At 34.5% G+C, this 12,882-nt stretch overlaps 1 protein-coding gene across 4 annotated transcripts in view; it reads left to right on the top strand.

Annotated features, from left to right (window-relative positions):
* The window catches only part of FTO (FTO alpha-ketoglutarate dependent dioxygenase), a 373,561-nt gene that overhangs the window by 92,226 nt on the left and 268,453 nt on the right, over positions 1-12,882 (top strand). For all 4 annotated transcript variants that reach the window (XM_006732590.3, XM_031027338.2, XM_081806585.1 and 1 more), the window contains one exon: positions 12,796-12,873. In XM_006732590.3, coding sequence (XP_006732653.2) covers positions 12,796-12,873 — 78 coding nt within the window. The remainder of the gene's footprint in view (positions 1-12,795; positions 12,874-12,882) is intronic.

Raw genomic sequence — 12,882 nt, 5'->3', positions numbered from 1 at the left:
GTGGATACCTCTTTAAATCCTGGTTTTATTTTTTTGGTTTTGTTTTTGTTTTTGGACATGTACCTAGAAGTGGGATTGCTATGGCATATGGTAGTTCTATTTTTAATTTTTTGAGGAACGTCCATATTGTATTTTATAGTGTCTGTACATTCCTGCCAACAGTGCATAAGGGTTTGGATTCCCTTTTCTCACCAAGACTTGTTATCTCTTCTCTTTTTGATAATATCCATTCTAACAGGTGTGAGGTAATACCTCACTGTGGATTTGATTTGCATTTTCCTGATGATTAGTGATGTTGAGCACCTTTTTATGTTCCTCTTGGCCATTTGCATGTCTTCCTTGGAAAAATGTCTATTTAGGTTCTCTGCCCTTTTTAAAATCAGATTTTTTTTTTTTTAATTTTGCTGTTGAGTTGTATGAGTACCTTATATATTTTGGATAATAACTCCTTATCAGAGAGATGGTTTGCAAATATTTTATCCCATTCTATAAGTTGACTTTTTATTTTTTCATTGTTTCTTTGCTGTGCAGAAGCTTTTTAGTTCCATATAGTCCCACTCATGTATTTTTGCTTTTGTCGCTTGTGCTTTTCTTGTCATACCCCCAAAATAATTGTGAAGATCAATGTCAAGGAGCTTTTTCCCTAATTTTTCTTCTAGGAGCTTTATGAGTTCAGGTCTTATGTTTAAGTCTTTAATCCATTTTGAGTTAATTTTTATGACTTGTGTAAGGTAGGGGTCCAGTTCCATTCTCTGCATGTGATTATCCAGTTTTCCCAGCACCATTAATTGAAGTAACTATTCTTTGCCCATTGAGTATTCTTGGCTATTTTGTCAAATGTTAATTGACCATATATAGAGAGTTTATTTTTGGGCTGTTGATTCTGTTCCAGTGCTCTCCGTGTTTGTTTTTATGCCAATAAGATAGTGTTTTTATTACTATACCATTGTAGTATAGTTTGAAATCAGGAAATGTGAAGCCCCCAACTTTGTTCTTTCTCAGGATTGCTTTGGCTGTTTTGGGGTCTTTTGTGGTTCATATAAGCTTAGGGTATTTTTTATTGTTGTGAAAAAAGCCATTGGAATTTTTTTTAAAAGATTTTATTTATTTATTTGATAGAGAGAGACACAGTGAGAGAGCGAACACAAGCAGGGGGAGTGGGAGAGGGAGAAGCAGGCTTCCTGCAGAGCAGGGAGCCTAATGCAGGGCTCGATCCCAGGACCCTGGGGTGACAACCTTAGCCAAACCAAGGGATGGATGCTTAACTGACTGTGCCAGCCAGGCACCCCTGCTTCTTCCTTTTGATTTGGATGTTTTTTATTTCTTTTTCTTGCCTACTTGCTCTGGCTAGGACTTCTATAATATTTTGTTTTTAAAGATTTTTTATGTATTTATTTGACAGAGAGAGGGACAGCGAGAGAGGGAACACAAGCAGGGAGAGTGGGAGAGGGAGAAGCAGGCTTCCCACTGAGCAGGGAGCCCGATGTGGGGCTCGATCCCGGGACCCTGGGATCATGACCTGAGCCGAAGGCAGACGCTTAATGACTGAGCCACCGAGGCGCCCCTCTAGTAATATTTTGAATAGGAGTTGTGAGACTAGGCACCTTTGTCTTGATTTTAGAAGAAAAGCTTTAAATCTTTCTTCATTGAGTATGATGTTAGCTGTGGGCTTGTCCTCTATGGCCTTTATTATGTTGAGGTACATTTTTATCTATACCAAATTTTTTTAAAAGAGTTTTTTTTTTTTTTTTAATCATGCCAGGGATACTGTATCTTGTCAAATGCTTTTTTTTTTTTTTTTAGCATTTGAGATGATCATATGATTTTTATGTTACATTTTATTAATGTGGTCTATTACACTTATTGATTTATGTATACTGAACACCATTGCATACCAGGTATAAATACCACTTGATTATGGTGTATGATCCTTTTAACATACTGTTGAATTTGGTTTCCTAATATTTTTTTGAGAATTTTTTTACATCTGTATTCATCAAGAATATTGGCCTGTAGTTTTATTGTTGTTGTTGTTGTTTTGTTTTTTCTTGTAGTATCATTACTGGACTCTGGTATCAGGGCAATGCTGGCCTTGTAAAATGAGTTTGGGAGTGTTCCTTCCTCTTTAATTTTTTAGAGAAGTTTGAGCAGGATATTCATTATTTCTTCTTTAAATGCTTGGTAGATTAACCAGTGAAACCATCTGGTCCTGGGCTTTTCTTTGTTGGGAGTTTTTTGATAACTCATTGAATCTTTTTACTTGTTACTGGTGTGTTTAGATTTTCTATTTCTTCATGATTTAGTCTTAGTAGGTGACTGTTTCTAGGAATTTATACATTTCTTCTAGGTTATTCCATTAATTGGTATATAATTGTTCATAGTGCTCTCTTAAAATCCTTTCTATTTCTGTGGCATCAGTTGTAGTATCTCCTCTTTCATTTCTGATCTTATTTAGTTGAGTCTTCTCTCTTTTTTCCCTAGTTGGTGAGCTAAAGGTTTGTCAGTTTTGCTTATCTTTAAAAAAAAAAACCTGAGCTCTTAATTTTGTTCTTTTCCATTGTTTTTTTGAACTCCATTTCATTTCTTTCCGTTCTGCTTTTGGTTATTTCCTTCTTTCTGCAAACATGGGCTCAGTTTGTTCTTCTTGTCTAGTTCCTTGAGGTATAAAGTTAGGTTGCTTATTGGAGATCTTTCTGTTTTTTTAACTTAAGCATTTATCACTATAAATTTTCTTCTCAGAATTGCTTTTGCTGTATCCCATAAGTTTTGATATTTTGTTTCCATTTTCATTTGTTTCAAGATATTTTTAAAATTCTGTTTTGATATCTCCTTTGACCTGTTGGTTCAGGAGTGTGTTATTTAATTTGCTCATATTTGTGGATTTTTCAGCTTTCCTTCTGTTACTCGTTTTTAGTTTCATACCATTCTGGTTGAAAAAGATACTTGGTTTCATTTCAGTTTTTCTTTTTGTTTCTTGTTTTTTTGCTTTTTAATTAGGTAAGACTTGTGTTGTTGCCTAACATACGATCTGACCCGGAGAATGGTCTGTTTGTGCTTAAGAAGAATGTGTATTCTACTGCTCTTGGATGGAATGTTTTATATATGTCTGTTAGGTCCATTGGGTCTAAAGTTTAGTTCAAGTTTAATGTTTTCATATTGGTTTTCTATCAGGATGATTTATCCATTGTTGAGATGGGGTAGTGAATGCCCCTACTATTATTATATTGTTGTCTGTTTCTCTCTTCAGATATGTTAGTATTTGTTTAATGTATCCAGTGTTGGATGCTTACATACTTATTGTTCTAGTCCCTTGATGAGTTGACTCCTCTATCATTATGTAATGGCCTTCTTTGTCTCTTGTTAAAGTTGAATTAAAGTCTATTTCATATATATATAGCTACCCCTTTTCTTTTTTGGTTTCCATCTTGCGTGGACTTTTTCCATCCCTTTACTTTGAGCCTATGTGTGTCTCTTGTAGGCAGTGTATAGTTGGGTCTTTTTTAAAAAATCTGGTTAGCCACTCTATGTCTTTTGATTGGAGAATTTAATTCATTAACATTTAGAATGATTATGAATAGGAAAGGGCTTACTGATGCCATCTTATCAATTGTGTTTTGGCTGTCTTGCAGTTCCCTTATTCCTTTCTTCCTCTCTTGGTGTTTTCCTTTGTGCATTGATGATTTTTTATAGTGGTGTGTTTTGATTTCCTTCTCTTTGTTTCTGTATCTACTCTAAGGTTTGGCTTTATGGTTTCCGTGAGGCTTCCGTAAAAGATTTTATACATATAACAGACTGTTTTATGCTGATAACAACTTAACTCCATCTGCATACAAAAACTCTACCCTTTATTTTTTTTAAGATTTTAAGTAATCTCTACACCCATCATGAGGCTCGAACTCACAACTCTGAGATCAGGAGTTGCATGCTCCAGCAACTGAGCCAGCCAGGTGCTCCAAAAACTCTACCCTTTTATTCTTCCTCTTTTATGTTTTTGATGTCACAATTTGTCTCTTTTTATATTGTGTATACATTAACAAGTTATTGTAGCTATAGTTGTTTTAATGCTTTTGTCCTTTAACCTTTTTACTAGAGATAAGTAGTTAACACATTACAATATTACAGTATAACTCTAATAGAGCTCTGAATTTTACTATGTACTTTACCTCTATGTTGTATATTTTCATCCTTTGAAATAAATAGCATCTTTTCATTTCAGCTTGGAGAATTATTTATTTAGCATTTCTTGCAAGGCATATCTAGTAGGGAGGAACTCACTCAGATTTTGTGTGGGAAAGTCTTTATTTTTCCTTCATTTTTGGAGGACAACTTTACTAGGTGTAAAGTATTTTTGGTAGTTTGGGGTTGACATTTTTTTTTCAGCACCTTGAATATATCACCCCACTTTTTCTTGGTTTGTGAGGTTTCTGCTGAGAAATTCATTCATAGCCTTGTCAGAGTTCCTTTATAGGTGACAAGCTTCTCTTGCTGCTTTTAAGATTCTCTTTGTCTTTGATTTTTGACAGTTTTATTATAATGTGTTTTCAGTTAGATCTTTTTGAGTTGAAATCTGTTTGGGGGTCCTAAAAGCATCATGAATTTGGATGGCCAAATCCTTCCCCAGATTTGGGCAATTCTCAGACACTGTTTTTTGGAATAGGCTTTCTACCTGCTTCTCCTTTTTTTTTCCTCCTTAGACTCCAGTAGTTCATATTCTGCTTCTATTGATGGTATCTCATAGCTCACGTAGGCTTTCCTCACTCTTTTTTTTTTTTTCCCTTGTTCTCCTTTACCTGGGTAGTTTCAGAGGTCCTGTTTTCTCCTTCACAGATTCTTTCTTCTGCTTGATCCATTCTGCTGTCCATACTATCTATTGTATTTTTTATTTCATTCATTGTGTTCTTCAGCTTCATAATTTGTTTGGTTCTATATCATTTCTGTCTCTTTGTTTAACTTCTAGTTTTGTTCATGCATTGTTTCCCTGATTTTATGGAATTATCTTGAAGTTCCTTCAAATAGCTATTTTGAATTGTTTATTGGCCAAATCACAGATCTCCATTTCCCCAATTTTTTCATAGTCCTTGAAGTCTTGCATTGCTGGCTCCTCCAGTCTTTACTGACTGACTTCCAGAGAGAAATACCTTCTATCAGCCCTACTAGTGATTCTGAGGCTTTTGCAAACCTTCTATGGATATCCCTGTCCCACGCTTTTTGCTCCCTCTTGTGGCAGAATTCTTAAGCTTGTATGTCTTCTCTCAATACTGAAAAGCACCAGACTGAGTACTGACAGCTTGCCTTTTGCTTTTATGTCTTCTCTCAATCCTATTTGTTTCTTTATATTTTAAGTCAATTTGTTATAGGCAGCAGATACTTGGATATTTTTTAAAATGTAACCTGGCAGTCACTTCCTTTTAATTGAGTTGTTTAGACTGTTTATATGTAATGTGATTGTTGATATGGTTGGGTTTAGTTCTGACATTTTACTATCTACCCTTTGTTCTCCTTTTTTCTCTATCTCCCATTTTGGATTGATTTTACATGATTCCATTTTATCTCCATTGTTGGCTTATTACCTGTAACTCTTTGTTGTTATTTTATGGTTGTTTTAGGGTTTCTAGCATCCATCTTTATCTTAATAGAATATTTCTTTAAGTAGTACTATTGCACTTTAAATGTAGTTTAAGAATTTTATAACAATATACTTCCATTTCTTTTTGACCATTGTGGTATTGTTGTTGTACATTTAACTTCTACATATATTATAAACCCCACAATGTACTATTATTTTTGCTTTAAATAGTTATCTTTCATAAAGATTTAAATAGTGAGGATAAAGTCTTTTATATTTCCAGTGAGTTACTATTTTTGATTCTCTTCATTCCTTTGTGTAAACTCAGATTTCTACCTAGTGTCATTTCTTTCTGCTTGGAGGTCTTTATCATTTCTTACAGTGAAGCTTTGCTGGTATTAAATTATTTTTATTTTTCTGTATATGCAAACATGTTTATTTTGCCTTTGTTTTTGAAAGACATTTTGGCTTGCTATAGAAACCTAGTTGACAAATATTTTTCTCTCGGTTATTTGAAAATGTTTTTTCACTGTCGTCTGGCTAACATTGTTCCAACAAGATATTCCATGTAATGATTTGTTTCTGTGTACATACTATTTCTTTTTCTCTGCTTTTAAGATTTTCTCTTTTCACTGATTTTAAGTAATCTGATTATATTGTGCTATAGTGTTATTTCCTTATTTTTTTGTGCCTAGGGCTAATTGAATATGATTTATAGTTTTAATCAAATTTGGAAAATTTTTGGTCAGTTCTTTTTCTTTTTCTCATTCTCTTTGTTATTCTTTGGTGGCTCTAATTACATGTATTATACTGCTTAAAGTCCTCTCACAGCTCACTAATACTCTGTTAATGTTTTTGTTGTTGTTGTTTTTTAAACCTGTGCTTCCTTTTGGGTAATTTCCACTGATATGTTTTCATGTTCACTGTTCTTTTCTTCAATGATACCTAATCTGCTTTGAATCCTCTTCTGTTTATATTTCATCTCAGACGTTGAGGTTTCCCTGTCTAGAAGCATAATTTAATTTTCTTTATTTCTTCTGTTTCTCTACTTACCATGTTCAGTCTTTTTGAGCTTATGAATGACAGTTATATCACTTTTAAATTTTTATTAATTACTTTATTATTTTTTAAAGATTTTATTTAGTTATTTATTTGGTGGGGGTAGGGGTAGGGGAAGAGGGAAAGAATCTTCAAGCAGACTCTGCACTGAGCGTGAAGCCTGATGCAGGGCTAGATATCACGACCTGAGCCGAAATCAAGAATTGGATGCTTAGCTGACTGAACCACCCAGGCGCCCTCACTTTTTAAAATGTACTTCTAATTTTGTCATTTGTACCATTTTGGAGCCAGTTTCAATTGATTTTTCTCTCCATTACTTTGCCTTATAGTCTTAGCTAGCTTTCCATGGTTGTAGTTTTTGATTAGAAATAGTTTGATCCTTTCAGTCTTTTTTTTTTTTTTTTTTAAGATTTTATTTATTTATTTGAGAGAGAGAGAGGAGAGCACATGAGCAGGAGGAGGGGCAGGCTCAGCAGCGGGCCGGATGCGGAGCTTGATCCCAGGACCCCTGGATCATCACCTGAGCCGAAAGCAGATGGTTAACTGACTGAACCACCCAGTAGCCCCTAATCCTTTTAGTCTTGATTTCAGATTTTTTAGGAAAGAGCAGAGGAGCAGTCTAGGGTCACTTTTGTGTTACTACTGAGGCAAAATCCTCCTGAGAATTTTTTCTGATGTTTTGTGGATTATGAGATTATTTACTCTGGCTGAATTTTTGGTCTGCAACAGCGTAGGCTCCCATTATTGGAAACAAAAAGAAATGCTAAGTAAATTTCTTAAAAGAATTTCTTGAAAGCATTGTAGAACTACTAAAGCAGCCAAGGCTTGGGTGTCCAAAATTAGTGCTATAAACATTTGTTTTAAATTTTAAAAATAGGATTGCTTTTAATTAAAATCACTTAAGATTTTTGTATTTATATGTTCTTTTTAAGTTACAAATTGAACAGTTTTTAAAAGATAAAATTTTTCTAGCCTCTGAGTCGGTGTGGGACTATAGTGGAAATGACCTCGTACTTGGGAAATGAGAATATGAGGTGTGATTTTCTCATGACCAGTCATGTAATCTCTTGCCAGTCACCTTTTGTCTCTGGATGGGCTTTTGTTTCTTCATCTGTTCTAAAATTTTACAATAATTTTTATTTTTATCACCAGTGTAGCTAATTGAGGCATTTTATATATATAAAATTTTATGGAGACCTTTTACATGTTTCTGCTGTAGTTCATCCAGGTAAATTAATATCTGAATTTCTCATGTAGCATTAATTTATGGCATAAAGTGTAATTTGATGGGTTACACATAGATTATTTTATAGATAATTCATAACTACTAAATAAAACTCATTTCCCAGAATAAGGGAGTAAATAACAGTAAGTGGTTGCCAAAGTGTATTGAGGGTTTTTTATGTGCCAAACCCTGTTCTTAGATCTCTGTATGTGTTCATTCATTCACCTCCCATAGAGATAAGAGACTATTCCAAATTGTTTATCTAGATGGGTAGAACTGGCATTAGAACTATCTTTTGGCTTCTTAATTCATGCTTTGTTATGCAGACCCCACCCCCTATTTGAATGTGATTTCCTTAATATCTGCATGGGTTATCATTTGTAAAATGCACTAATATATGTAAGTGATTTTATTTCATCCTCATAGCGCTCTATGAAACAGTGTTTTACAGACGAGTAAACTGAAATCCGGAGAGGTCTATTTGAGTGTACCACATGTGGGAAGCGATGAGTCTGGACTCAAATTCTACTCTCTCTTCCAAATTCTGTTTATTTTCACCATGCCATTATTTTCAGCGAGCATAGGAAAGTGAATACTGAGTTTCTTGAAGTGGTTGAAGTACTTTTTTTTCCCTTTCATTTAAAGCAAATATGGCATACATGTATATGAAATATTTATTTATACTTCTTTTGGCTTAGCTATTTTTTTTACTCATCTTTGTGGCTAATGTTTTGATGTGTCTTCCTCAGGGAGGTTTTACTTACTCACTCAACGCCCTGCTTAAGTACTAGGTCAATTTTCCCACTTACTATTTGAAACCCTCAGAAGATCAGGTGATTGTTTTTACACTAAACATTCATAAGCCTTTATTTGTGGTCGTATGTTGAAAAAAATCAGAGAACAAAATTAAATTTTTATCAAACCTGACAAAATACGATTCATAGGTGAAAAATTATGTGGAAAATGAAAAATGGATAAAGAATAAGAGTAGTTAGCAGCATAATCTGATGAGACTGAAGAAAATACATTTTATTTATAGGTGAGATACCCCCTCCTATTATGAGTCATAATCCGGTTAATCTTTTTAATATAATAACTGTACGATTCTCAACCATGTCTCTCTTTGACAAGGTTTGTAAGCTCAGATAGAGCTTAACTTTTCACAGGAGTCAGAGGCTTAGGGTTAAAGTTCAACCTTCAACTTTAAACCTTTATGGTTTTGAGTTGCAGTGTGTTTTTTCTTAAGGTCTTGTGTGTATGTTTTCTTTCCTTGCTAGAGCTCTGGAAAGGGGCGTAGTCCTCGTGGAAGGGTCTTCATGTCCTCCTCCTACCAGGTGGGGAAGCTTGGGTTTTGCACTCTCTGGCTTCTGTGCGGCATTTGTGAGCAGCCTGACATGTTTGACACCAGTGTGACAGCAAAGAAGTGTGTGAGCTGAGCAGTGTGAGGTAGGGTCCAGCTGTGTGGATTTTATCTGTACATCAGGCCAAGGAGCAGCAGTTAGCCAGATCTGACAATCAAACACGGGCACCTTCTACCTCCACTCCAGAGTGCGTTTTAATGTTGTGTGTTTACCGACTAGTTGGCATTTGACACAAAAGAAATTGTCAGAGCTGGGTATTTTTTTTTCCCCTTCACTCTTTAGTGTGTTGGTCTATGGTAGTTTCCCCCAGTATACCTTATTGCATATCACAAAAATATACATTTTCTAAAACAAAGTAAGAATCATGGCGTCTGCATTTTTATACTGAATTCTACGTTAAGAATTAGTAGGTAATATGTTTGAGTTAATAATAGGTAATGTGTTGAATAGGCAGTATGTTTACATAGTTCAAAAATCAAAACAGTACACCTGGAATGTTTTGAATAGCCTTGTTTCACCCATGTCTCCTTCTAGTCATTTCTCACCTCTACCTCATAGGTAACCACATTAATAGTTTGTCACATATCCTTTATGTTTCTGTATGCACATATAAGCAGATATTCTGTCTCTTGTCTTTTACTTCCTAAGATATTCTGGAGAGCTCTATATTTTCTCTAACAGGGAAGCTTCCTCATTCTTGTTTACTGTTGCGTTGTATCTCATTGTGTGGATGTGCCATGGTTATTTAACCATTCTCTGTGGATGGACACTTGGATTGTTTCTAATCCTTTTGTTTAGTTGAGATAAAATTTACATTAAAAAAAATTACATACCAAAATACTCATTCTTTTAAAGTGTACAGTTAAGTGGGTTTAGTATGTTTCCAAGCTTTTGTTCTACAAATAGTGATCCAGTGGGTAAACTTGTACATATGTTCTGAACATGGTGCAAGTATATCCATAGAAAAAATACTCAGAAGTAGGAATTGTCAATTACTGCCCATTGGTATTGTACTAATTTGCACTCTTGAGCATGAGAGGACTTTTTCTCCGTAGTCGTGCTCAGAGTGACTTTGCCTTTTTATAAAGCAATTTTAATTCTTAAGAAATATATGAAGTTCATGAACTACCAGTTTAATCTAATATTAATTCCTGATTGATTTCACCAAGGTAGAGATGACCAAAAGTTCTTTTTAAGTTCATAAATATTATTGTTTATAATTGATCTCATTAGTTAACTGGTAAAATTATAGGCTGTGAATGTTGATACACAGAACAGATTATAGATGTATGGTCTTAATTGGAGTGATTTCTGGATCCACATTCTTTCCTGCCATATAGATATAATGATGTTCACAGTATCAAAATTAAAATTTCCAGTGGAAAGAGACCATTTATATTCTCCTTGCTCTGTAGTAGGAACATTCCTGTAGAATTTTATCCTTTTGATACAGCCTTCCAAGTTATAATGTTTTATGCCTGCTGATACTTTGGACTTCAGCTGAGCTGGGAAGTAGGTTGTTTTTATAATGATGTAGTTTAAGTTTTAATTATAAATAGAATTTCAGCCTCCATTGATGCCTGTTGATCTATGGAACAGGTCTGTTGCTGTTTAATCTCATTAAGGTAGAGTATTTAATTCCTTAGAGGTGTTGACCTTTGTGCTCCTTCTTATACACAGATTAGCTTTATAGACTTGCCTGAAGAGGTCTTCAGGTGGTATGTATGTATGTATGTATGTATGTATATATTTATTTTAAGGTGGTATTTATAAGGTGGAGCCATTTCAAGGCTTGAGTTTTCATGTGTGTTTGAATTATTCAAGGATTTTAATAATGGGTTAAATTTTGTCTGGGGGCATTTAAGTATTCTGTCTATAAAAAGGCCTGGCAAAAGAGTCATAGGAAAATATGAGCTTTCCTGAGGTCAAAGTGACAATTGCGGTATAGATTTTTATTAAATTTGTGATGAAGTGCATAAATGTGTAAGTATATGCATGGAAATATCATTAGTTCTTTCTATTCCCCAAGTAATAGCTAATGTTGAAAACAGATAAGCCACTTCACTGATGATTCATCTAAACTAATGGTTTGTGTTAGTATTCTAGGTTCTTCATAAAGGTAAATTGTTCATAGTTTAACTGATAAGCCACCCTTACCATTGTAGATGAGAAAATACCTTGAGTCCAAGCAGAAAGCTTTCATTAAATAAATAGACCAGAATTTTGTATGAGTAAACTTGAGTGTTTTGCCTCTGTAAGATCAACTGGTTGCTATATTTCTATTCCTTTTTTCTTTATTTACCTTGGATAATTTGCAGAAAGATACAGAAAGATTTAAGTTCTGCCCAAAAGGTGTTTTCTCTGGACTACTCTGATGGGTCTGTGAAAGAAAGGGTAGGGGAGGGTGATAGGGTCACTGTGTCTGGTTGAGCAGGTTGTTGACTGCATAAAGACAGTGTCCATTGGAGCAGGTGGGGGCTAAATTCCAGTTTGTGTTCATCAAGCCATGCGCCATGGACTAGGGCTGCAATGACCCAGAGCAAGGCGTACCATTTTGTAATTCCTACAAAGGTGCTGATAACAGCCTGAATATGCATCTTATTATAGTTTTATTTGAAAATCAGTTGTTTCTGCCTTTTCTGTTTTTTTTTTCCTTTGAGAAATTTTCTGTAGTATATAGATAATTCCTATGTGAGTGTATGTGTATATACACAGACATATAATGCCATTTATATGCCATGTGGTCTCTTTCTCTCTGTCGCACACGCGTACACACACACACACACACCATATATGTTAGGTATTCTTTGGGAAAAAAAATCCTTCAGAAGGAGGACATCACCTTATATATATTCGATTCTTTATGAAATACCCTATAATATGGGGTCCTCTCTTAGTTACTTTGTTTGAACAGCATGGTACTGTTTGGGAAGACATAGAAATGGCCTCAGTGCTAGCTGTGGATACTTAAAAATGTTTCTTCATAAAATTGGAAAAGAAGCGAAGATGCTTAACACGGATTTAGTACTTATTCTAGAAATGAAAGATCACTTTAAAAAAAAGTAATACGTAAGTGGATACTGTATCAAATAAATGTTTATAGGATGAATAAATCTTCCAAATATCCTGACATTCTGTAAATGGTACTGTGGTTTGATTTGCTATTTCTAGTGTTTGTGTGATAGAAGGATTTAGAAGCTGCTGTGTCTCAAACACATTATACAGACAGGAAGGTTTGCTCTGGAAAACTGTATAGGGATCTCAAAAGGTGAGTTTAGTGATGAAAAAGACGATGGTGTTAAAGAAACATGTCAAGATTGGTGAATCAAATTGTTTCATGGAATATGAAAGTGAATAAAATCATTATTTCTAAGTTAATGCTTTATGCAATGTGTAATTTAAATGTATGTAATTAAAGTAATACATTTTATAATAGGCGTTTGGCTAATTTCTATCTCTGAAAGTTTCTATATTCAGGTTGGCCAAGTTTTTCTTGGTATTGTCTTACTGGAAAAATAAGGGATTGTCTTATATTCTGATCACTTTATATTCAGTCACCTATAATCATTATTATTTCTAAACAGAAACTGAGGCTTCTTGAAGAGCTCGAAGATACTTGGCTTCCTTATCTGACCCCCAAGGATGATGAATTCTATCAGCAGGTAAGATCT

Source organism: Leptonychotes weddellii, chromosome 16, assembly GCF_054177405.1.
Source record: "Leptonychotes weddellii isolate Sample4059 chromosome 16, ASM5417740v2, whole genome shotgun sequence".
In the NCBI taxonomy this organism is placed as follows: Eukaryota; Metazoa; Chordata; class Mammalia; order Carnivora; family Phocidae; genus Leptonychotes; species Leptonychotes weddellii.
This window is presented reverse-complemented; position numbering and strand designations above follow the sequence as displayed.